At 44.9% G+C, this 26,139-nt stretch overlaps 2 protein-coding genes across 4 annotated transcripts in view; one reads left to right on the top strand and one right to left on the bottom strand.

The window, feature by feature from the left end:
- The window catches only part of MON1A (MON1 homolog A, secretory trafficking associated), a 413,585-nt gene that overhangs the window by 191,310 nt on the left and 196,136 nt on the right, over positions 1–26,139 (bottom strand). The gene's annotated exons all lie outside the window — the stretch shown is intronic.
- Positions 929–25,222, top strand: RBM5 (RNA binding motif protein 5). Of its 3 annotated transcripts, none has more exons than XM_073352609.1 (25): positions 929–1,037; positions 1,301–1,364; positions 2,924–3,104; positions 4,837–5,004; positions 7,839–7,908; positions 8,387–8,460; positions 10,946–11,029; positions 13,086–13,146; positions 13,321–13,386; positions 13,836–13,996; positions 14,729–14,826; positions 17,388–17,475; positions 17,735–17,812; positions 17,914–17,986; positions 18,676–18,761; positions 19,136–19,214; positions 19,463–19,554; positions 20,115–20,276; positions 20,920–21,066; positions 21,145–21,216; positions 21,836–22,015; positions 22,231–22,305; positions 23,425–23,522; positions 23,606–23,735; positions 24,637–25,222. In XM_073352609.1, exons 2-25 carry the CDS (start codon positions 1,348–1,350, stop codon positions 24,760–24,762), a joined length of 2,466 nt encoding a protein of 821 aa, XP_073208710.1. In that variant the 5' UTR covers positions 929–1,037; positions 1,301–1,347; the 3' UTR covers positions 24,763–25,222. The 3 variants fall into 3 exon arrangements, with proteins under 3 accessions (XP_073208710.1, XP_073208712.1, XP_073208711.1); XM_073352610.1 differs by having other exon boundaries at positions 937–1,029; XM_073352611.1 differs by lacking the exons at positions 17,388–17,475; positions 19,463–19,554.

Below are 26,139 nucleotides of genomic sequence, written 5' to 3'. Positions count from 1 at the left end.
GCATGCAATGCTCCGCCCCGCCGCACTGCAGGCTGGGACCTGTAGTCTCGCCTCTGCCTTCGTGGCACAGGGGCTGCTGCCAGCTCCCTTGTGCGCAGCTCGGGCAATAGGCGCGGCCGATGGCAGGCGGTTCCCAGGGTGAAGAGCCCCGTGCCTTGGCCTCAGGCCCCACTATAGCTCGCCACCGCCTTGGGGCCAGGCCCTAGCGCAAGGAGGAGCAAAGGGCCACGTTGTTGGGCCCTTGCCACCGGGCAGCGAGCTCTGGGTAGGGCTAAGCATGCCAGGGTAGGCGAGTTGCTAACACAGCTGCGGTCTTGTCCGCTTTGCTGCTCCGCGAACTGTGCCTGACCCCGGCGGGTTACTGAGAGACCGCCCCAGGAGCAAGCTCACACCAGGCTGCAGTTTCCTGGCCTCTCCCCTCGACTGTTGCTCTCGCAGTGCCCCAACCCAGTGTCGCGGGTGGCCCTTACCCCGCGAGCTCCGGCCTTGCCCAGGCTTTGTGTGTAATGGAAGAGCGGCTGGGCTAAAGCAATATATTTAAATCCATAACTGATGCGCCAAGCCAGAAGTGCCCGGCTGTGATCGGCCAAGCCCGGGGCTCGGCCCCGGCACAAATCAAGCACTGGGTGCGCTGACCCCACTAGCCTCCCCAGCCTTCCGGGGCGCCTCATGTCCTGTTGGTGGCCATCCAGTGGCCAGCCCCGTGGGGGTTGGTGGTATGGGGCAGGAGGGGACCCAGGGAGCTCGGTAGGGGGGAGCGAGATCCTGGGGGACAGGCTAAGGGCCGCCGCCTCTTTGGGCTCGGTTGCGAACGGGTCTCCCCAGGGAGCCTCCAGCAGCAACTCTGGGATGGGGCCAGGCTTCCAGCCGCCGGCACTACAGTTCCCAGCATGCCGTGCGGCTGAGGGGGATTGCGCCCGCGTAGCTGCTGGAAGCTTCCAGGCGGCCGGCGCGGTGCATTGTGGGCAGGAGACGGTGAGCTTCCTGGGCGCCATTTTACGGAGCGGCAGAGAAGGGTCGGTAGAGCTTGTGAGTCGGTAAGTGCGGGTAGCCCGGCCTTGAGAGCCCCCCATCACCTCACTGCCTGGTAGGGGCTCCCCCCTCCCCGGCCAGCGCTGGCCCTGACCCGCGCGTTTGCGGAGCTCCTCCGCCCCTAGTCCCGCGCGCTGGTCCATAGCACCTCCCTCGGCCCTTGTCCCGCGCGCTCCCGGGTTCCGTAAGTCTCGCGCGCCGCTCCTGAGCGCCCTCCATGCGCGCTCCCGTGCGCGCGGTCTGACGCTATTTCTTCTTTGTCCGTTAGGCTGATCGTCCGTGTGTCGGGCTGGGAGGCTAGCTGGCCGTGGGACCATGGGCTCCGATAAACGGTAGGTAACGCCCTCCTCGCGGGAGAGCGATCGGTGGTGCCCGATGAGCTCCCCCTCTCGGCCCTGAACGTAGGGCCGCGGAGGGCAGGCACTGGGAGTCCGCCGCCGAGCAGCCGCCCAGGCCGCTGGCAGCTCCCCGAGCCGGGCCCATCCCCGCGAGCGCACCGATGGCTGAATGAGATCTAAATCCGCTAGTTTATGGGGCAGCCTGTGGCCACCCTTCTGCTCTCTTTAGGGCTTAAGCAGGACTTATTCTCACGCCAATACGTAGGGAAATGCACTTGTTATAGGGCAGTGTTCCTCAGCACCCCGGGATTCACGAGAGGGGCAGGTCACAAGCCAGTGAGAATTTTATTAGAATCTAAAGCAAAGAAGATTGCTCCCTCAAAAGGAGAGAAGCCTGTTAACAGAACTACGTGTTAAATTGGTACTAGTTTGGCATTGGGTTCTTCTATATGGGCTATTAGGAGGGAAGTCTCTAGCGGCATTTAAAAAAAAGCTAGCTACTGGTGCTGGAGAGGGTGTGACTATAGTAATCTTTATGTGCGGTGGGGTTCTAGAGGGGCACATTATGGGGCAGGGTTAGTGGTGAATACAGCTCAATAACTGGATCTAGTAGTCCTAAAGAACCATTAGGGTGTCTTAAGTTTTCAAATCAGTAAGACCTTTTGAGAATACTCTTAGTAGCAGCTTTGATTAATTAGGAATTGGAAAAAGAAAACACCTTCCACTTAGTATAATAGTTTAGCCACTACTGCTTAAAATGTCAGATGATGTGGACCCTCCACATTCCTTTTACATGTGGGTTGGAGGAAAACAGCTCTGGAGAAGCAGTCAGTGCCACCAAAATAATTGAAATCACTCACTGGCAGCGAACTTGCTCTTCTCTCTGAAGGAAGTAATAAAAATAGTATCAACTCTTGTATTTGAAAAGTAGTCTCCAGTTGATGTGACTGGTTTATATCCAGTTATCACATTTTAACCTGATAAATATTTTTCTACTAAAAACCTTAACGTGAATGTATTTTTGGATTTCGGATCTCTCATCTGAGTGATGTTTTGTACCTGTTTTATTGAGGCTTGGTGACCTATACAAAATTGTTTATCTAAAAGAGTTTATTAGAAAAATAGCAAAAGGTTATTAGGGTTGTTATCAGAGGTGTTTGGAAGAGACCTGTTAGGTTGCCTAGTAACCTATCTCTGTCAATGCATTTCTCATCTGTATATTTTGTTACACACATTCTTCAATTTACACATTTCTGCACTTCCACATAATGTGTACACTAGTGTACTCTCCATATGTACAAGAGCTTCTCATCCAAATTTGACCATTGTGTTGTTGAATAATCTGATGCTACGAAATGGAGGAGTGGGTGGTAGTTGATTCATTTTTAGCAGTGTTGTATCTTATTTGGTTAATTTTGAACTGATAATGCTAGAATTTCCTGAGCTGACACAGATGATATGGTATTGAAAGTAAACTGAACCATGGCATTTCCCTGAATTGCTGCTTTTCCCTGAGAGAGAATTCTCAAACTGAACAAACTACCCTTTTGCAGTGTGAGTAGGACTGAACGGAGTGGAAGGTACGGCTCTATCATAGATAGAGAGGATCGGGATGATCGGGACTCTAGAAGCAGGCGAAGGGATTCTGATTACAAGAGATCCAGTGAGGAGCGCAGGAGCGAGAGATATGACGACAGCCGGGACTATGACAGCCGGGATTATGACAGCCCTGAGGTAAGTGAAAACATTTGCATTCACTCAGACTGTGAGTGAATTTTTTAATAGTGTTCTGATAACACAGTCATTAGCATAGTATAGATCTTGCCACTTGTCTGTAGTAATCAATGAAATGTCTTGCCATTGCAAGTACTAATCAGATATACAATTAACTTGATTAAGTGTCTTAGTTGGATATTTTCTGTTTAGCTAAGAGTCCAAGGTAGCTGACAACAGAAAACAACACAATTCTACCTTCCTGTAAACAGGCAAAAATTGAGGATCATAAGTAACATATCTAGCAAACTATTAGTGATGAAATGTACTGGCCTGAAAAGTTATTGATGAGCATCCAATTTCTTCAAAACTTGTAACCCTAAATATAGTAACATTCTTATTCTTGATTTCATAGAATATCAGGGTTGGAAGGGACCTCAGGAGGTCATCTAGTCCAACCCCCTCCTCAAAAGCAGGACCAATCTGCAATTAAATCATCCCAGCCAGGGCTTTGTCAAGCCTGACCTTAAAAACTTCTAAGGAAGGAGATTCCACCACCTCCCTAGGCAACGCATTCCAGTGTTTCACCACCCTCCTAGTGAAAATTTTTTTCCTAATATCCAACCTAAACCTCCCCCACTGCAACTTGAGACCATTACTCCTTGTCCTGTCCTCTTCCACCACTGAGAATAGTCTAGAAGCATCCTCTCTGGAACCACTTCTCAGGTAGTTGAAAGCAGCTATCAAATCCCCCCTCATTCTTCTCTTCTGCAGACTAAACAATCCCAGTTCCCTCAGCCTCTCCTCAGAAGTCATGTGTTCCAGACCCCTAATCATTTTTGTTGCCCTTCGCTGGACTCTTTCCAATTTATCCACATCCTTGTAGTGTGGGGCCCAAAACTGGATACAGTACTCCAGATGAGGCCTCACCAGTGTCAAATAGAGGGGGACGATCACGTCCCTCGATCCGCTCGCTATGCCCCTACTTATACATCCCAAAATGCCATTGGCCTTCTTGGCAACAAGGGCACACTGCTGACTCATATCCAGCTTCTGGTCCACTGTCACCCCTAGGTCCTTTTCTGCAGAACTGCTGCCTAGCCATTCGGTCTCTAGTCTGTAGCTGTGCATTGGGTTCTTCCATCCTAAGTGCAGGACCCTGCACTTATCCTTATTGAACCTCATCAGATTTCTTTTGGCCCAATCCTCCAATTTGTCTAGGTCCCTCTGTATCCTGTCCCTGCCCTCCAGCGTATCTACCACTCCTCTCAGTTTAGCATCATCCGCAAATTTTCTGAGAGTGCAATCCACACCATCCTCCAGATCATTTCTGAAGATATTGAACAAAACCGGCCCCAGGACCGACCCCTGGGGCACTCCACTTGACACCAGCTGCCAACTAGACGTGGAGCCATTTCCTGGCAGAACTGATAGGTTCACTTTTATGGAGAAGGCATTATGAGATGATAGAAACCAAATCTGGTTTTAAACAACCACTTCAGAGCATCCCTAAGGTTTCCAGTACAGTTTTTATTAGTCGTGTAAGACCCACTCTCCTCAGGAATGGAATTTCGCTAGTTACTTAAGATACATCTCTTACTATTTCTTTGGAATTACCGTCTGATTGCAAATTAAAGCTCCAGGTCTGCTGGAGCTTGTTCCAGTTTTTTTAGGATTTCTTTTTCTGTATTGGGTGATAAGCTTTCTCCATTAGCAGTGTGCATGTTTGCTAATCTGGATATTCACTCACCAGAGGGACAGGGAGAGGGAGCGTGAGAGACGGAATAGTGATAAATCAGAAGATGGGTACCATTCTGATGGTGACTATGGAGAGCACGACTACAGGAATGACATTAATGATGAGAAAGAAAGCAAGACCATCATGTTGCGTGGTCTTCCTATCACTGTTACAGAAAACGATGTAAGTATCCAGAGAAAATGGCTTTGCTTACCTAGGCTACCAAGAGATCCAAATTGGTTTGGTTTACTTATGTCTAAGGCTAAGATTTTTGTCATGGTAATTTTAATAAAAGTCATGGGCAATAAACAAAAATTCACGTAAGCTGTGATCTGTCTGTGGCACTTGCTGCTGTGGCTCCACTGTTTTTCCTGCCGCCTTGGTGACTGGGAGCTGTGGGGTTCTGCCTCTACCCACGGCAGCTGGGAGCTGCAGGGTAACCGTATTTCCCAAGGAGAAAACGGGACACCTCCAGCAGCTCGCCTGAGGGGGGCCCCCCTTTCCCCCTGCGCAAGGCTGTCACCCTTTGCTGGAGCCCTGAGAAGGGCCCCCCTCAGGAGTCTGTCACCTGTCGCTGGAATCTTGCAGGGGGCCCCTGCTGGCTGCCAGCTCCAGAGTCCAGCAGCCCCTGGGGATGAAGCAGAGAATGTCAAGGAGGTCAGGTGACATCTATGACATAAACTTAGCCTTACTTATGCCATATTAAAGGTACAATTTATCACTGCCTCTTTCCTGAAGGTTGCAAAGATAACAATCCTATCTTGAAGGGCTGATTAATATTTCCATTATTAACCTTGGATTTTGAAGGGGTTTAAACTGTAGCTGTTGTATATTAAATAAGGGAAAGGGTCAGCTAAGGCCATGTGTGCCTCTTTAAAATAGAACTATCTAAAAATAAGTCTTTTGCATGTGGTTATTAGCCATCCCTGGCTAAGGCATGGAAAAGATGCTATTAAGTAACTACTTACAGGGCTAATTCTGCTTATTTTTCTTTATTTACTTTTCCATAAATTTAGGGAAGACGCAGCTGACATAGATTTTTTCCAGGGACAAAATATGGATTTATTTTCCTGTTTTGATGGAGGCCGAAGATAATGTGTTGGCTGTTTTACACCAATTTACTTATCTTCTCAGCCTGTTAGATTATGCTGGTGCAGAGATTTCTTGTCAGAACAGCTCTTGGAGTGGTAAAATGGCTGCCATAATGCTGATGGGAGTACAAGGGGGCTTGGTAGCTAGATTTTTTTTTTTTTTTTTTTGATAACTCTCGAGCCTTTACAGTGTTCATGCAAATTCCAATAGTCTTTGGAGGTGATGAGTTATCAGTGTTCTTTTATCTCTTCTGTTTCTGCCAGGTTGGCCGGGTAACCAAAATAATCTAATCCTAATACCTGTTAAAATAATACCAAACCCACAAAAGCAGAACTGTTCATATTTGATTTTTTAACCAGACTACATCTGTAATTCTGAAGTGTCTGTTCTAGTAATGTCTCCCTGGATTATTAAAACCAAGATTTTTGTGTGTGTGCCACTTTTACTATTTAAATTTTTGCATTTCACTTAGCTAGGAAAGTAGTGACTAGCCAGTCCAGTTTATTTTCTGATTTTCATGACTAGTCTGATGCTATAGTGGTTAGTTTCGATGTGAGTATATATATGCTTTGTATGAAACAAACAATTCATTTTATAAAATTTCAGTAAATGCTTTTATTTAAGTTTGATGTTTATTTTATTCGAATCCTGAGTATCGGGCATAAATGGTGTGTGAAATTGCTACTTGTTCTGAGGCATTTAAATGGATTTAGCTGAGCTGTATTGAACAGTTTTTAAATATTGATTTGTATGCCTGCTAACAGCTAAAGTGACTGTAGTGTAGTTTCTTTGAAAAATGTTGAGTCATTTAGAATCAGAATTTAATTTGAACAAATCTTTAATGTGTAAGTAGGGCTTTTAATTTATGTACCAGTTAGTCATATTTTGTTTTGAGTTTGCACTTTCCAAAATGCAACAACTGCTGCTATACAAATTTGCAGCCCTTCCCTTGTGGTTAGGGAAGACAGTTGCAATGGCTATCTTTATTTGTTTAATTTTTCTTTGGCATGTTGATGTATGTAAAAGTCAGCTCCAAAGGACACCACTGTCAACAATAGTCAACCATGGGTCAGTTTGACTCGCAAAGCTACAGGATGGCCATGTACTGTCTTTGTGCTTTGTTGATCAAATCTGCCTTTGGGTTTCACTGTACTGTAAGGGCTGTTCTTGAGCTGTTACATATCTTTCTTTTGAGCCACGTTGGGATTTCTTTCATCTGCTTTTAATACGTTTTCTAACGTTTCTGCCAATAGTAACCTTTTTCTTCACCCTTCTGGGGAACTTCTTACTAATCTGATGGTTTTTTCATCTTTCTCGTTGGGCATCTCTGGAGCTTTAAGCAGGTTCAGTACAGTTGAGGAAGTGGTGCCTTATTAACCTGTTAGCCTTGTTCTTTGATGTTAGTATTCTGCACAAATCCCTTTCTTCCCCTTGAGAGAATGTGAAGAGAGTAGGTCAAAAAGAGAAGGTGGCTGCAAGCCAAGATCAGTATTTATATAAATACCCTTCAGTCTTCTGAGTTTGAGAGGAAGGGAGACAGGTCTAGCTATTTTGCAGACAAGAGTATTGTAGATTATATCTTGGATTGCAGATTCCTGGGGGCAGAGACAGTCGTCTTGTTCATACAGCATCTGGCACCATGGAGTCCTGGTCCATGACTGGATCTCCTAGACAATACTTAAATACAAATAAGGGGAGAATTGGTTGGGTGTAGTAAGTATTACTTTTCTTAAATTAGTTCCTACACAGAGGTGGTACTTTTCTCTCAGTTCAGTCTAAAGTAAAATCACAAGTGTGATTTTGCACAATGATTCTCATTCAGAGTAAATATTTGGGGTGGAAGGCTGCAAATCAGTTCACAGTGAGAAAAAGGATATTTGTCAAGATTTGAAACTTTAACTGTCTGATGACTAAACTCCATACAGATTCGAGAGCTTATTGAGTCCTTCGAAGGCCCTCAGCCTGCAGACGTGAGGCTGATGAAGAGAAAGACAGGTGAGTGCTCTAATCTGACTGTTGGTGCCATTTTCCTCTCCCCTCACCCCCAGACACACAAGAACATCCAGAATTACCCCAAATCTGCAAGCACACAAAACCAAAATAAAAGGTTTGCCATGGCTAAGGAATGTGGCCTTTTGATAGGTTTTAGATAGCTGAAGAACACTGTAAAAGACCTCTGTCTTCAGGGATTTTTGTTAAAAGGTATCGGTAAGTAACACTAGCATAAACCCATTTGACAGTTATGTAGTCTGTTGCATGGTTACCTTTAAACATGGATTCAAATCAAGCAAAATGTAGCCAGTTAAGGCAGCTTGGTTCCTTGCCATGGCAAAATAAGCAGATCCCAGCAGTTGACGTCGCATTTGTAAAGCTGCTTTATCATGACGTAATGAAGCAGTTGGAGAGAGATTCACCTGTTTTAAAGGAACTGACTAACACAAGTATCCCGTCTATATCTGAATGCTGTCTCTAGGTGTAAGCCGTGGTTTCGCCTTCGTGGAGTTTTATCACTTTCAAGATGCTACCAGCTGGATGGAAGCCAATCAGGTTGCTTCACTCACCAAGTCTAGATATTCCTGAAAATGGAACAAGTCTGTACAGTTTAAAAAAAAAAAGAAAAGAAAAGGAATAAACAAAAGGTGGAAGGAGTGGTTTGTTCCAAAACAGTGACTTAAAAGAATAAAGGCTTTGTATATATTAAAATTAGTAACAGTGGAACAAGGATAGTATGAGGAGAAAAATAATTGGCTATGCTGAACCACCCCTGGTTAAACAAATAGGCATAAACCACTGCTTTAATTGTGTGCTGGTGTTTTAATTATATAGTACAGTTCTAATTGGCTCTTAAAACTCTTACCTAGACCAGTCTTCTGAAACATCCTTCTTTATTCCCACCTGACATTTCCCATATCACTGTTGCCATACAAAGTACCAGACCTTTTAAAAGGAGTGCAGTAGTAACGTTGAATATCTGCATCACTGGTACTAGCCCTGAAGGCACTGACATTTGATTGTAAACTGACAGACCCTAGCTCCCTCTCTAGTGGGGGAACTCTTTATTGGAGTCCGTTCAAATCATGGGACCTGCTAAAGGCCTCTAGAAGCTCAGTTCTCTCAAAGTGATATTGTGTATTTCTGGCCTCTTTTCTGATAATAATAGGAGCTGAAAACCAAAATAGATAAGTCTTTTAAAAGTTCATTCCATTTTACAATTAACTTTTCCTGTTACACTGCACATGAATGGGAATGTTTAGTTCTGCTGCATTTTAATATTGGTTATCAGTCCTTGCAGCAAAATTCATCAAATTGCTCTCCTCACATTGAGTCAAAATATAATGAGAGCTCTGTTTGTGTGGTTAGAAAACCATTAAAGTTAAAAGGGAGGCACACGTAATATTATAGTCCTTTATTTTTAACACTTAAGAAAATTAAATTCATGTTGGATTTTGAGACTTCTTGTGTCAGTAATCAGAAGTCACAACATGTAGCCTCCTAGAGTAGAGTGTCATGCATTTCATATCATAGCCCCACAGCAACAAAATGTTCAAGTCATATTTTCCTGACATAATGTCTATTGCTTGCAGCATATGCACCAGAACTACTGGTGGCAAGAAATTAACTTTAGCAAAAAAAAAAATTTTTAAATCACCCCAGTTTTAATGTATACAAAGCTGTGTTAATGTATTATTTATTGAGATGGATACAATCCAAATTCACTCCGAAAGAACCAGAGCCACCCTAGCAGTAGGGAAAAAAGTAGTTGAGACTCCCCAGTGGCCCTGCTGCTGACTGTTAGACGAAAAGATGATGTATTGTAAAAATGCGAGCATCTTTGTTTCATATGTGTGCATATCCAGCGAGTACTGGGCCCTCCAATCCTCCCTTCTGCTCACAGGACAAGATTAGCTTTCTCCTGTCTAGCAGTACAGAACTTGAGAGCCCTGTTCATGTGCTACACCCTAGATCTGTCAGATCCTGTTATCAAAAGGACTGGTCCTGATGTTTCTTTAGTGCCTGTATAATAAAGCTTAACCCTCATTTGAAAAAAAAGAAATTGAATAAAATGTCTGGGGTTTGGCCCATGCTACCTCAACACATGTCCCTGGGGCCACACTTAAAGAGGCAGCTGAATTAACTGTTAAGTTGTAAGCCTGTAAATGGCCATACTTTGAAAGGGCACTCTGTATACATAGGGTTCAGAAATGATTGAAGCTCAGAACCTTGGCTGCTGAAATAGATTAAAACTCCCAGCCCCTTTGTAATGTCACACTCTTGACTGAGAGGACACTGATGAAAGCAGTATGATCTCTTCTTACGCCTTGGAGAACTTTACTCGCAGTCTAGTTACTCATTTTGAAGAGAGTTCCTGGCTGTCTGAATGAAGAACACAAACCTCTTACACAGGCTTTCACATGAACTGGTGCATTAGTCAAAGGCATCCATTTTGAGCTATGTTTCAGTTGATGGCATTTATAATCCAACTTCTAAGAAGTCTAAGCAGGGTCTCTTTGGGAAAATTACTGTATTTCCAAGGGACACATCCTGAAGAAAGCACTTGAGGGGGAAAAAAGATTCAAAATGCTATCATTTAAAGCTGTAGGTGTTTGGAGTAGGGTAAGAAGTGAAGCAGTAAGGACACGGTTAAAAAGCTGCTCAGTGGTATACCAGAAGTAGAAATACTTGGGTGCAAGAAACTCCTAAAATCTGGCGATACTGAATGCAGCAGGTTTAGGACTCTGTCTCCTTCGAGACACTTCCTTGTTCCATGTCAGCGTTTAGTATTTGACAGCTTGGTCAACACTCCCTGATTCCGTTTACCTTTATTCCACATCCCATTCTCTTACTGCCCACGTCCTCCTCTCTGCAGGATTGGATGGGCAGAGCGTAGGTGGCGGTGGTTGGTCCTCCACATCCTCCCCATATGTTGTCCATTTAATTCAGGAGCACTGATTCCTCCGAAGTGTGCTCTGCCATGGGAAAATGGACACGTGTGCCTCGATACAGGGATAACTTAAACCTGCTTTTCTTGCAGAAAAAACTGGTGATTCAAGGGAAGCAGATTGCAATGCACTACAGCAACCCGAGGCCTAAATTTGAAGACTGGCTTTGTAACAAGGTAAGATGTATGGTTTCTGCAAAGAGTTCTAATCAACATTGGGGTTCCGTTCTGTTTACCACTGTTAATGATATGGGCAAAGAGGTATGTTAACCTTGCAGATGTTGCCAATTCATGTGAGATCAGATGATACTAAGGAACAAAATAAGATTAAAATGTGTCATCTCTGGGGCCAAATAAAACGAAACATAGATCAAATGAAAGGGAGGTGCTCAGTCAAGAGAGACCTGGAGTGACATGGACAGCAATTCACAGATTATGGCCAGAAGGGACTACTATAAAGTGACCTTCATACACAGGCCATGGAATTTCACTCAGCAGTTCTAGCATTGAGTCTAGTAACCTGTGGCTGAACTGGAGTGTATCTTTCAGAAAGGCATCCAATCTTGATCGAGGATTTTCGGTTGAGTATCTTGGCATAGGATTGAGATGAGCTAATGGGACTCTCATCTGACATCAGATTTAAGAATTCGTCAGCTGAATTCCATATTTCCTCTACTATAGTAGAGGTTGAGTGCTAATGTAGGATATGACCGCCCTAACCCAGTACTGAATTACTATTCAGTAGTAAATATTCTCATGTTCTTTGCTGAGCCCAAAGTGGAAATGACCCAGCAAGAACAAAAACTGGATTGCTCTGTCCATATTGCTTCCCAGCCTTGTACCCCCATTTTAATAAAACGCTATCTAAAGGGGGTATGAGCATGACTAGATCTCTGGCCCGCAGGCAGGATGTTGTAGCTGAGCAGCCTCCTGGGTCACACGTTTGGCAGCATGGCATTTCATGGCACTAAAGAAAGCTTCCATTCATATTTATCTTTTGTTCCAAGTTGCACAGCAAATAGCATACAGTTTAAATGATGTATTTAAGACATAGGTCACTAAACTAAATTTGATGTGTTGGTGGTGATAGCCGATCTGTCTAAGCAGCAGTTATAGTAAATCTGTTTCCAGTCTCTCTCAATGCTGATGTAACTTTCTGTGACGCTTGTGTAAATAACAAGTCTTAAAATGGTAATCTGCAGGCCAGATTTCATTGACCCTACCCATATGGGAGCTACTCTGATGCTGCTTCGCAGCAAGATGCCTGCCTTGAGCAGGCTAGGCTAGGCTCAAATGCCAGCTTTTAATGGAGAAACTAAACTTTCAGATCTTTCTGTTGCAACATGTTTGTGCCCCCAAAGAACCATTCCGATCACTCTGTGGAGCTCAGTGGACCAATCTTTGAAACTTAAAATACTTTGTCTGTTGTCTACCCGCAGCAGTGTTGAGATGGGTTGATTCCATGCAAGCTTTACATCACTCTAGCTTGTTTCTTGTCTCTTACAGAAAAGAAAAGGAGTACTTGTGGCACCTTAGAGACTAACCAATTTATTTGAGCATAAGCTTTCGTGAGCTACAGCTCACTTTAGCTCACGAAAGTTTATGCTCAAATAAATTGGTTAGTCTCTAAGGTGCCACAAGTACTCCTTTCCTTTTTGCGAATACAGACTAACACGGCTGTTACTCTGAAATCTTACAGAAAAGTTATTCTCAGCTGTCTCTGGCAGTTATATGAGTTAACCATATGGAGACCTGGGTTGTACCAGCCAGTGCTTGCTGCCTCTCATTTACCTGTGCATGCTGTAATCTGCAGTGGAGACTGGACTGCCCAAGACCAAGCTGCCAAAACTCCATGGCAAATCAAACCATGTCTAGTTAATCAGGAAGTAAGCAATAGTAGCACATTGTGGCCTACCAGAGAGGGATGGCTTAGCGTGGCAGTCATGAGCCTGTAATAGTAGTACATGGATATTTTACATGTCTGGGATCATAGACTGGAGGCTATCAAATACCTGAGTAATTTAATTTAAGGTAGAATCACCTGTTAACAACTGCTGTTCTAATACTTTGTGGCGTAGCAGCTGTGATGCATCTTAAATCTAATCTGGCATGTTCAGTCTCTTTGACTATAGCATCATAATGAAGATATACAGTACATCATATGGACATTTCATAGCATGCCAGATAGGGTATGAACTCTGTAAAATCTCAGTACCATTGTTTTGTCCCCTAGTGCTGCCTTTACAACTTCAGGAGACGGTTAAAATGCTTCCGCTGTGGAGCAGATAAATTTGGTAAGTCACTTTCAGCTTTTTGAGCACGTTTTGTTACGTGGAATATTTCCTGTCACAGTTGGAAACTAAATGGGATCACAGGTCCTAGGCTGGCTCATTAAGAGTCTGTTTTAACTATGAGTGAGAGGTCCATGCTGTATGACTAACAGCAATTTATTCCTCTTTCCCGTGAAGATTCAGAACAGGAGGTACCACCTGGATCAGCAGAGGCTGTTCAGTCTGTGGATTACTACTGCGATAGTAAGTTAGTGTTTGTGCTTTTTCTTTGACTTCATGTGTTAGTATGATCTAGCAGGAGATACAGCAGTGCTAAAAATCCTCGCTAGTGTCTGTGTTGTACTATGTATTTGGGACCCACTTCCTGTTCCCTTTTCAATGCAGGTTGTTCAGCGTAGTGTGCTCCATGACGCATGTTCATTAGGTATGACTTATAGCAGAAATTTAATAATGTGTGTAGGCAGGTTTTATTTGCATGTAGCATAAAACTTTGGAAAAAAGTTACCCCCCTTCTCTTCCTAGATAAGAGAGATTTCTCGTAAATTTTCTTTAAAAATAGTCATTTCTTTTTGCTATTTAAGGTCTAATGCTGAGGGACCTTCCAACAGCTGTTGGTTTCATAATAACTAAAAGTATTGTGAGGAGTAATTATGACTATAACTGTTGTAACTCTTTGCCTCTTTCTTCCTCAGCTATCATTTTACGAAACATAGCTCCCCACACAGTGGTAGATTCCATCATGACTGCACTGACTCCATATGCTTCGCTGGCAGTCAATAACATTCGCCTTATCAAAGACAAGCAGACCCAGCAGAATAGGGGTTTTGCATTTGTGCAGCTGTCTTCTGCAATGGTGAGATTTTAATAATGCACTTTGATTTAAAAATATGAAGGAAGCCTTGTGAGAAGTGCATTGCCAACGTGGGCTAGTGACTGAAATGAGGAATTAGGACCTTGGCTGCTATTTCCTGGTTTGCCCGGTTCACTGTAACAGTGAGTGTATCACTTAACCATTTGCCTATTTCTGCATTATCCTCATGGTGGTGAAAAAGCACCTAGAGATCCTTAAATGAAACATGTACATACAGGAGAAAAGAAAGCTTTTTGGTATTAGAGGGTAGGATCTGTGCTCTGGTTTCTGTAGACTAGGTTTGAATCCTGATCATGTCTACTAAAAACAGGTAGTTTAGTCTCAGATAAGTTCCCTGTGGACCTCATATTACAGACCATTTTGACCAATTGAGAATTGAAGAGCCAGGGGTTTTGCAGATCAGGAAGAAGGTACATTGACAAAGCTGCATCTGGGAGTCTTTCAGAGCTTGTCCACGGACCATGGTTTTGATCAGTGCAGTCATCTCTCAAGAGCACTAAATCTACCCTTATGTAGTATGAAGGGAGTGGGGAAATGTTTGTATTCTTAGCTACTTGCAAATAGTATGTGCAATTGCATGTAATTTATCCATCTTTTCCTTAGAGTTTGGCACTTTTGATACTTAATTGGGATGAACACTACTGAATCTTCAATAATACCTTGCTTTTTCAGTTGGTAGCTTGTACTGTGCTGACAGGTATTTTCTCTTTTTAGGATGCATCTCAGTTGTTGCAGATTTTACAAAGTCTTCAGCCACCATTGAAAATTGATGGCAAAACAATTGGTGTTGATTTTGCAAAGAGTGCCAGAAAGTGAGTTATAAGCACTTAACTTTTCCTAACTCTGTTAGGGCCTTGTCTACACTACAAAGTTTTGTCAGCAAAAGTTATGCCGCTTTAATTAAAGCTTGTTAATTAAAAACGCTGTTGCATGTCCACACTAGCTCCTTGTGTCAGCAAAGTGCATCCACACTAACAGCTCTTGCATCGACACAGAGAGCAGGGTGCTTTGGGAAGGGGTTGCAGTGCCTCATGGTGCAGGTACAGCATCACATGATACAGGTTTCTTAATTCCATTGTTCCAGGGGCATACTAGTATATTGTCTGCCACTTTTTCAACTGAAGGGTTGAGGGGAAGGGGACGGGAGAGACAGCAGGCTGACCGACTTCTCACAACCCCCAGTGCCCCCCATGTCAGCCCCTGGCTGTGCTCGGCAGGCACACCTATCTCTCCTGAAGCAGCTGTCTTTGTCTGCCTGCCTATCATAGAATATTAGGATTGGAAGGGACGTCAGGAGGTCATCTAGTCCAACCACCTGCTCAAAGCAGGACCAATCCCCAACTAAATCATCCCAGCCAGAACTTTCTCAAGCCTAACCTTAAAAACGTCGAAGGAGATTCCACCATTTGCCTAGGTAAAGCATTCCAGTGCTTCACCACCCTCCTAGTGAAAAAGTTTTTCCTAATAACCAACCTAAAACTCCCCAACTGCAACTTGAGACCTTTACTCCTTGTTCTGTCATCTACTACCACTGAGAACAGTCTTTGGAACACCCTTTCAGGTAGCTGAAAGCAGCGATCAAATCCCCCCTCATTAGTTCCACAAACTAAACAATCCCAGTTCCCTCAGCCTCTCCTCATAAGTCATGTGTTCCAGTCCTGTAATCATTTTTGTTGCCCTCCGCTGGACGCTTTCCAATTTTTTACATCCTTTTGTAGTGTGGGGCCCAAAACTGGACACAGTATTCCAGATGAGGCCTCACCAATGTCGAATAGAGGGGAACGGTCACGTCCCTCGATCTGCTGGCAGTGCTCCTAGTTATACATCCCAAAATGCCGTTGGCCTTCTTGGCAACAAGGGCATGCTGTTAACTCATATCCAGGTTGTTATCCACTGTAACCCTTAGGTCCTTTTCTGCAGAACTGCTGCCTAGCCAGTCGGTCCCTAGTCTGTAGCGGTGCATGGGATTCTTCCATCCTAAGTGCAGGACTGTGCACTTGTCCTTGTTGAACCTCATCAGATTTCTTTTGGTCCAGTCCTCTAATTTGTCTAGGTCCCTCTGTATCCTATCCCTACCCTCCAGTGTATCTACCTCTCCTCCAAGTTCAATGTCTTCTGCAAACTTGGCGAGGGTGCAATCCACGCCATTCTCCAGATCATTAATGAAGCTATTGAACAAAACCGGCCCCAGGACCGACCCTTGGGGCACTCCACTTGATACCGGTTGCCAACTAGACATGGAGCCATTGATCACTACCCGTTGATCCCGACAATCTAGCCAGCTTTCTTTCCACCTTATAGTCCATTCATCCAGCCCATACTTCTTTAACTTGCTAGCAAAAATACTGTGGGAGACCGTGTCAAAAGCTTTGCTAAAGTCAAGGAATACCACGTCCACTGCTTTCCCCTCATCCACAGAGCCAGTTATCTCGTCATGGTTTTGTAGTTTCCTCCAAATTCTCCCACAGCCTCCTCAGCTGCAGGGAACGGCATCCTGAGCAGCTCTGTCAGCTCTCCCTGCTGAGGAATGTCCCTCTCCACTTTCTAATGCAGGGCAGAACAGGAGCATTCCAGGTTAATGGTTAGTTTCCAGAGCAGCATGCTCAGCTGTCAGATACTTCTGGAGCTTTGAAAGTGGAGGGGTGCATGCCTGCAGGGCAGCAGAGATCAAAACAGTGAGCAGAGCAGTCACGGCAGGCATTGTGGGATACTGGTGGAAGCCAGTTATGTCAGAAACAAACAGCAGTCTCTACATCGATGCTTTGTCGCTTTTACTTTGCCGCAAAGAGCTTTATGCCTCTCGTTGAAGTGGTTCTATTTTGTCTGCAAAACAGCAGACTTTTGCTGCCAAAAGTAGCTTTGTAGTGTGTACACCTCCCCTGTTTTGTAGACCAGGCCTAAGACTTGCAGGTGTCATCATGGCCTTTGCTGTTAGTACAACATTCTGTTTGGGGAAATGGCTCTGCTCACTCAACCAGTGTCTGCTGTTGTTTGTCCATCATATCACATGAAGCGAAAATACGATCATCAACTCCGGCTGCTTATTCCTCTGCATTTCAAGCCTGTCATTGCCACTGCTACTGATTTTTTTAAGAGATGCAGAATTATTTCCTCAAAATAATTTCTGTTCAGTATTTCTGGATTGCAGTTGTGATCCTCAAAGTAACTCCCCTGTTCCCCCAAACTTGCCAGGCTGCACTTTAGCCAGCTGGGACATCTGAGAGGGTGTTTGTAGGTATCTTTAGAGATCCACATGTATCGTGGTCAGTGAATCCCCTTGGAACAATAGAATACAGGGAGATTTCCTGCACGGAGGCTGACCGAGAGAAAGCATCGCTTGCTCATTCTTGTGACTTGATCTTCCTGGTTTCAGAGATTTGCTTCTCCCAGATGGTAACCGGGTCAGTGCCTTCTCTGTGGCAAGCACAGCCATCGCTGCAGCTCAGTGGTCATCTACCCAGGTAGGATTTGGTGGGGAGGCTTCCATACACTAGCATGTTACTTTTGCTAAAATGAAACTAGAGAATTCTTAGTCCCGCTAATGACAGTTTAACATTCCTGACTTGGCTAAATGGAGATACAGAGCAGAGTACTAAGGAAGGAAATGGTCACTACAGTTAGTGAGCTTGTTGGCTTGGATACAGTATTAGCACGTTTTAGAAACAGTGAAATAAAGGAACTGACTTGTCTCTGATGAAAACTCTCTGCTGGAATTTGCAGCCTCATAGCGGAGAAGGAGGCACCATTGACTACAGCTATCTCCAGCCAGGGCAAGATGGTTATACCCAGTATGCGCAGGTGGGTAATGTTGATTGATGTTGTTAACCGTGTTTACTCGTTGTCTGAGGCAAAAGTCTGTTTAACTGGATGCTTACTTTGTCATTTGCTTCCCTTCACAGTACTCGCAGGACTACCAGCAGTACTACCAGAGTCAGGCTGGAGCGTTGGACACAGAAGCAGCTATTATATCAGGTAATATCTTCTTTACATTTCCGAGTAGCTCTTTTTTGGGTTATGTGAGTTGTGTAGCAGTATTAATATCTGCAGAATCAAGTGAATCCCATTTAGTGTCAGCAGTTCTAGCTGATTCTGCCATTTGGAATAAAGGAGTCTCTGATCTCCAGTAAACCAGGGTGGCCAAGGTCTGCTCAAGATGGAGCATGTAGGGACCTCTAGTCTCTTCTGGTTGCAACTCATTTAAAATGGAGGGCAGCTATGGACTCCCCTATAGAACTCAGATATGCATTTGTCTCAAAACCACACCTGAGCTGCTCCAGCCTAATCTTTGATGCTAGCAGCTGTTGTTTACCAGGAATTACTGTTGCATGTAGGCAAGGTGGCTGCCTTCTGGCATAGTAAATGCGTAACATTCATGCTAAGAAAGATCCTGCATGTATTGACCATGCTGTATTAACTGTTCCATTCCCAGAGAGTCTGTTTATATCTCTTTCTGTAAAGAAAGTATTTCTCCGTCAGTGTAGATTGAATTATATGCCCATTATCTCTGACAATTCTCTGAATGCTCTTGCCCAAGGGGACTATTGGAGGTGATAATGGGAGCTGATACATGCTTCAGTAAGTGGAATTACTCTAGCTCTGGCATGAGGTGCTGTCCCAAGAGTTCCAGGAAATAAGTTCACTGACAAACTATACATTGGCAGGTGCTCCAGTTACTACCACTACAGCAGCTGTTGTATCCCAGAGTCCTCAGCTATATAATCAACAGCCCAACTCTCCTGACTCTCCGGTAAATATAGAACTTTGTAGAGCTCTTGCAACTGACTTTCTGTGCAGGCAGGGTTGGAATTGATCATGGGGCATTCCTGTGCTGCTTTGCAACTGAGCATGTAGCAAAACTGGGGAATCATTTCTTCCTAAACTTTAATCTCTCTGTAGACTGAAATTAGTCTATCGGGAACTTTTAGTTACAAAAGAGCAGCTATCTGCCATTCTTTCTACACTGGCTTTGATTCCTCTCTTTGAGAGAGAGAGAATATATAGAGCACGTGGGTTAAGAACAGCTGGTGTGCATACTAATATGTTGCTAGTGGCTGGCTTTGCTGGTCTTGATTTCCATGGACCCTGCAAGGACATCCTGAATGAGGTTTCTATTCTTTCCAGACTGAAACAGCACAGCCAAGCACCAGCACCCAGGCACAGTCAGCTTCTCCAACTGGTGTGGTCCCTGGCACCAAATGTGGTAAGCAATGCTGAGTCATACTTGTTGGCAGAAGCACATCTGTGATTGTGTGGTAGTAGATAAATATATTCCCTTGCTTTAGTGTTTCCTTCCCATGTTGTTGGCAGTGAAGCCATCCCTGGGGGTAATGCAACGTGTGTTGATGAGATGGCAGTGCTTTATAGCCTTTTCTATCCTTGTAGTTGCTATAATCACGGTTGTCTTAACTGAAACGAAAAGGTACCTGTTTCAATTCTTGATTTTTACAGCTGTCCCTGACACCTCTACCTACCAATACGATGAGTCTTCAGGATATTATTATGATCCCATAACAGGGCTCTATTATGATCCTAACTCCCAGGTAAACGCAAGTTCTTCCCATCCATCATAATTTTTGAGGTCTGTTAGTTTCATGCCTCATCAACTGTGAGTGAAACTGACATTCCTGGGAGGGGGGTAAAATAGTGAATGCTGCACACTCCCTCAACAGTGATTCAGGGCTGCTGTCTGTTCCCGACAGTGTAGCAGTTTTTCACATTGCTTTTTTTTCCCCTGAACAACCCATATGAGTATAGGCCTCTAACTATAGATCCTATTGGTGTGACTTCTAGCTCTGCAGAATCTAGTTAAACTTGTCTAGCTCTGGGCTTTAGTGGGGTGTCCCAAAAGAAATTGTGAAGTAGAGGAGAAAGTTCTTCCTGTAATGCTACCTGGTTAGAATGCATGTGGTTGCAAGCAGGGGATTTAACAGGCTGATATCTGGTTGACCACTTTGTGGAGATTTGGGATACTGTGAAAAACTCTGACTCAAATCTAACAATCTGAATCTAACATTCCTCTTGGTTGGGGAGTAGCAGTTGTCCCTTGTACACTTAGCTCATCTCAGATGGATAACTGTCTGATTTTTCACTTCTCCCTCAGTATTACTACAATGCCCTAACCCAGCAGTACCTTTACTGGGATGGCGAGAAAGAGACCTACATGCCTGCTGCAGAGGGTATAACATACCAGCAAACTAGTGCACCTTCCAGCAAAGAAGGGAAGGAGAAGAAAGAGAAACCCAAGAGTAAAACCGCTCAGCAGGTGAGGAGAAGAAAATCAGATCACAGCTGGGATGGGAAATCTGTGAGCTTTTCTGGAACTGAATGGTCACATGTAACCTCTTAAACTCAGGGTTCTTTTTGAAGCAGGGGACATCTGGGTTGAGCCATTTGGATGGGTAGCTGCACCTCAGAGTAGGCATAGTAGAGAACTGGGGAGGAGTTGGAAAGTTTTGTGAAAACCAAGGGGTTCTAACACAACAGGAGCACCCCACAGTCTTTGACTAGCAGCCTACAGGGGCTGGTGTCTGGGCTAAGGAGGTAATTGTAAACTGTTGCTTTCACTATAGCTTGAGTCAAAGCTGGTTACTAGATTTTGCTTTCCTGTAGCTTGAGTCAAAGCTGGTTACTAGATTCCTCAAAGACTTTCAAGTGGCAATGGGTAAATTTCAATTCTGGCATACTGTAGACAGTGAAAATTCCTTTTCAAAGAAAAGCACTGTAAAAGTTGGATGATGATATGATCCTATAACAGGGCTTTATTAAGATCCTAAAAGATCATAGGGTCAAAGTGTGTGTGTCACCTCCTACAGGGGGTAGAGATGTTGGAATGACTAGATCCAAAGTCCCAGGAGGCATCGTGCAAAGTGAGTTGTCTGACTCAGTCCCTGTTGTCTGTGTTTCAGATTGCTAAAGACATGGAGCGCTGGGCAAAGAGCTTAAACAAACAGAAAGAGAATTTTAAGAATAGCTTCCAGCCACTCTGCTCCAGGGAGGAAGAAAGGAGGGAATCGGCAGCAGCAGATGCTGGCTTTGCTCTTTTCGAGAAAAAGGTAGTCATGTGGAGGAGCGTGGTTACAGAGCAGGGCAAGCTGTGCAGAGCCCAGAGCTCATGTCTTTCTCTTTCCTAGGGCACATTGTCTGAGAGACAGCAGGTCATGCCAGAGGTGGTAAAGAATGGAGAGGAGGAGAATCCACTCAAAGTAAGTGTACACACATTCAGCTCATTCCCATATTGCTGCAGCTTTGGATAATGCTGGTGGGAACATGGCATCCAGCTTTTATCTGAGTGTCAGCTGATACTGTTCTGCTTTGAAGTCCTGGGGTCCTTTGTGCAAAGGGATAGGCTCAGGTAAGGGTCCTGGCCCTGCAAACAGTTTTTTAGTTAGTGTTGTAGCAGACCAGCTGGAAGGAATAATTAGTTCTTCCAGGGCTGCTGCATTCCCACTTCTAGGATATGGTTAGAGCCCTGTGCGGATATAAAATTTGTATCCGCATCCAGTCCACAAACATGGTCCGCAGATTCCACATCTGCGGATATAAAATGGATGTCCGTGGATTTGCTGGACTCTAGATGTGGTGTCCCTGATGTTAAGCTGTGAAACTACCTTGAAGAGTTGTGCCCATTGGGGAGGGCATGAGATCTTGCATGATGTTGTTGCCCTACTCTTGTCAGGAAGTTTGCTGGTGAGGAGATGCACTTCCTTCAGTTGTGCCCATTTCTGTGATACCCACTCTTTAAACTGAGGATCTTGCCACCTGCTGCAGTTGCCTTCCTGTACAATGTTCCCTTTGCTAATGGTGGCCCTGCCTGCCTTCCAGCGTGGCCTGGTGGCTGCCTACAGTGGAGATAGCGATAATGAGGAGGACCTGCTGGAAAGAATCGAGAATGAGGAAGAGAAGCTGACTGACTGGAAGAAGCTGGCCTGTCTGCTGTGTAGGAGGCAGTTTCCAAACAAAGATGCCTTGGTCCGACACCAGCAGCTCTCTGACCTGCACAAGGTAACTGTTTGTGGGAGCAGCTCCCATCTCTGAGGTTGCAGTGTTTTACAATGGAGTTAAGGTACTGTGGCACTGCTTGTACTAGAAAGCTTTGCTTTCCAGAAACCACCAACATCTGTTTGTCAGGTATACCACCAAGGTGTTACTGTTCTAAAACAGCAGCCATGTGGCCTCCTTGAGCATCCTCCTAATGTGATGTACTTCCTTTGACACAGCAAAACATGGATATCTACAGGCGATCTAGGCTGTCGGAGCAGGAACTTGAAGCACTGGAGCTGCGTGAGAGAGAGGTCAGTGGCCATGTGGCAAGACAGGATCCAGAGATGAACATGCATTTGTGATGGATGGGATGTTTCTTTCCAGTTCCATGTCACCAGCTGGGGATAACCAGGAGCTAGATTATCCTAAACATCTGCCTTGTGACAAGCTTGGGGGGCTTTCCCAGTGAATAAGACCTGAATATTCAGGTGCTCATAAGTTCTGTTTATCAGGGAAGGGAGGGTGGCTTTTTCACTCTTTGCTATACAGCAGTATTTTTATATATGGGCTCCCACGCTGGAGGTAGTGACCCTAAGGTGGGCTGGGAAGTGGGGGATCTTAGCAACTGCAGAGCTCTGTTTATTTTGCCAGGACTCGGGAGGGGAGTAGCTGTGTCCTCATTGCCCTGCTAGTCGCACCCCAGTGTAATTACTCCCTGTGCCACATCATGTTATGCTCCAGGGATGCACAGCTCTGACATCTTGAGGAGCCAGTTTCCTTGATCCTGCTTGTCCTGCTCCTCACCATGATTAAGTGTCAAGTCCAGGGCATAGTGCAAGCACTAGGGAGGGGAGAAAAGGAAGCCCTTCAACCAAACCAACCCTCAGTTTTAGTGGAGTGACTATAAACTGCATTTTGGTCATGATGCAAAATTTGAGCTGGTGTGGGTGTCACAGGTGGAGTGTATGAGAGAACCTCTGTGCTAATGCAAAGTCGTCAAACACACGGCTCCTATCCTCTATTTACTGCTAAAAGCTTTTCAGAATGATAGATTCCTATTTGTGGCTTTCTGTGAATCTTCCCAACTATCTTCCGTTCAGTTGGCAAAACTGCCCAGTTGAATAGACTGGGTATTTATGTGCAGAGAAAAAGTGTTTCCTGTTAATGTTCAGCCTGCTCCAAAAGCAGCATCTCTAATGCTTGTACTTGGTATTATAGACCATGAAAGATGAGGGTGGCTTAAACAATTAACCCAGAACTTGGTGCACCTGCAGCTGTGCAAACCAACAGTAACTTGTAGTATTCTGAGCACCTAGCTCTTGCTGTATCAAAGTGCCAAGAGGGAATTCTTTGACTTTGGGTGTCTGGTGGAGTTGGCATCCCACTTACAGCCATTTGCACTCAGTCCTACAGAATATATCTCATTGCAGATGAAATACAGAGACAGAGCTGCTGAACGGCGAGAGAAATATGGTATCCCGGAACCCCCTGAGCCGAAGCGCAAGAAGGTGTTTGATGCTGGCACAGTGTATGTATTTGCCAGGCACCGTAGTGCCTTTCTAGAGTACATAACAAGCTTTCCTTAATCTAATGGTTTATTCTCTTGTGTAGGAATTATGAGCAACCCACTAAAGATGGCATTGACCATAGTAATATTGGCAACAAAATGCTTCAGGCCATGGGCTGGAGGGAAGGTTCGGGGCTCGGAAGGAAATGCCAGGGTATCACAGCTCCCATTGAGGTAAGCATGGTGTAGGAGGAGAGAAGGTACTGGCTGTATGATCTGTTGGCTTTGCTAATTACAGTGGAGGCTGTCCCGAGCAATTAGATGCCCTGAAGAAGTACTTTCCTGACAGTTGGAGCAGAATATGCTGCAACTAAGGTCTGAACTGGCATGAACCCCCAGCTGTGACACCCCTCCCCAGTCAGCAAGGATCTGCACCATTGTGGGATTAGGGCTCCTGAAACTGTCCCGCAGCTGTGTGCACAGGATGACATACATGTAGTTTTGAAAAGCTGTCTAACAGGAAGGTAAACTTGTGCATGTATGTAGTGCAGCAGTCAGTGTTGGGGTCATGGGTTAAGTTAAGGGCTAGAACAGTTTGCACTTCACCAAATTTACTGTAATTCAGAATCTAGTTTTCTCTGACTTTAAGATGACATGGAAGTGGGCAAGGCTAGAGGTGCTTATCCCATTGTACTGCTCCAAGGTGGGTCACTTCTATGCACATGGTTCTAACATCTGTTCTGATTCTATTAGCGGGGCTGCGTCTGCCATGTTTTCTGTTTTGAATAGCAGCTTGGCTAATGTGTCAGGCACATTCCCTCATCCTGTTACAGCGTGTATCCTGGCAGCAGGTCAGCTGTGTACAGGTGAAAGCTAAGCATGTAGCTCTTGCTGTATCTGTGGACTTGGGGGTCCTTCCCAGAGACAGGCCACCTAGTAATAAATCTACTAGAGGGACTTAAATAGCTGTTAAAAGAATGCAACAAATCTCTCATCTCCCCTCTCTCCTAACCTGATAAGTATTGTACTTCCCACTGTAGTAGATTCCCTTAGGTAGCGAGCATAGGGATTTCTATAGTGGGTGTGGTGTGCAGGATACTGTGCACCCAATCCTAAAGTGCCTGTTTCCTTCCAGGCTCAAGTGCGCATGCGAGGAGCTGGCTTGGGAGCTAAGGGGAGTTCTTACGGAGTCTCCACAGCCGACTCGTACAAGGATGCAGTGCGGAAAGCCATGTTTGCTCGCTTCACTGAGATGGAATGATGAGTTCCACACCCTCGAGGCTTACGAGCTACCAAAGCACTTGACTTGTCTGTTACCTGGAACTGACTGTTAAACCTTGGGACCTTGGTGGCAGTGCTGTATTCTGAGTATGGGTTAGGATTAACCATTTCATTCCCTTGGACTGTCTTCCCTTCCACCATGTAGCTTCTATGAGGGACTGTCTGAATTGCTATACCTTCATGCTGGGGAGCTTGTGGCCAGGCCACAGGGGATGCTGCATCTTTATACATTCTTGTACATAGTGTAATATAATGTACTTTGAGTTCAGAGTGCGTAGTGTCAATGTCACTCCAGGTCTCTGGAGCAGGTGAGGGATGTGTTAGCTGTGGTTTGACACTGTCTGTGCTCTCCTTTGTTGTATTGTCTTGGTTTTTTTTGGCACAACTTTCCTGTATATTTTGTATGATATACCTTTGTATAGACTTTTTGAAGATTTTGATTCTAGTTGCCAGTTTGGCTTCTTTCCACAAGAAAAACACTCAAAACTGACTCTGTTCACCCTCATGGGCTCAAATCATCCTTTGTAGCCTATGCTGGATTCTCACCATCCAGCTGTAGAGCTTGATGCAGCTACTACTTAGGAAGCTGCAGAGGGTGGGTGCAGGTTTCTGGGCCTCTAGCATGCTGCACTCTGGAATGGGTGGCTCCTGACATAGGAAGGGTGAATTAGCCACACCCCACTTGGGGCAGGCCCCTTCCATGCCTTCAGGCTGCTTGGGCTGGGCTTTGCATTTAAGGAGCCCATGGGTTTCCAGAAGTTCTAGTGGCTTCGGAGGAGATGCTCTCCAGCCCACTGTGGACACCAAGCGGCTTTCCCTGCTCTTTGTCAAGCCCCATCATACCACACCCGATGTTACTGCTCCAGCTTATCTTCCATCAGCCAATGGACAAAGGTTCCAGCCCCCCTGCCAGTGAATCCAGTCTTTAAAAAGGGCTACAGCCGTGACTTTGCCTCTCTTCTTCCCAGATCTGTCACAGCCCCAGGGCTCTGTTTGGGGGGGTGAGTGGCAGAGTTGGCAACTTATGCTCTGGAATTAAGTCTGGTTGTGAAGAAAAACTACTAATGCAGCACCATGTATGTACCTGGGTCTGCAGATAGCCTGGAATGATAGCTCTGAAAGCTTGACCTTCCCCAGCTTGTCTCTACTTTGTATTGACTCTGAAACCTAATGTTGGCTGTCAGTGTCATTAACTATTTGAGTGCTGGCAACAAAGGAGGGGGTGGGTGTATTCTGAAGGCACAGAATGTGCTGTAAGTGGAATCTCCTACTGATCTGGGTGGGTGGAGCTTGTCTTGTGGGCAGAGCTTGAGGCTTGCCCCATTCCCTAACTGATTGAAGATGACACATGTATATG

The sequence above is a fragment of the Lepidochelys kempii genome, chromosome 7 (genome assembly GCF_965140265.1).
Source record: "Lepidochelys kempii isolate rLepKem1 chromosome 7, rLepKem1.hap2, whole genome shotgun sequence".
Classification (NCBI taxonomy): domain Eukaryota; kingdom Metazoa; phylum Chordata; order Testudines; family Cheloniidae; genus Lepidochelys; species Lepidochelys kempii.
Note: the sequence above shows the minus strand (reverse complement) of the source record. Positions and strands in the feature narration are given on the sequence as shown.

Coding starts and splice junctions, on each gene's coding strand:
- RBM5 (XM_073352609.1), top strand. Junction 5,005..7,838: donor TCACTGTTACAGAAAACGAT/GTAAGTATCCAG, acceptor AACTCCATACAG/ATTCGAGAGCTTATTGAGTC. Junction 21,217..21,835: donor AGGAGGAGAATCCACTCAAA/GTAAGTGTACAC, acceptor CCTGCCTTCCAG/CGTGGCCTGGTGGCTGCCTA.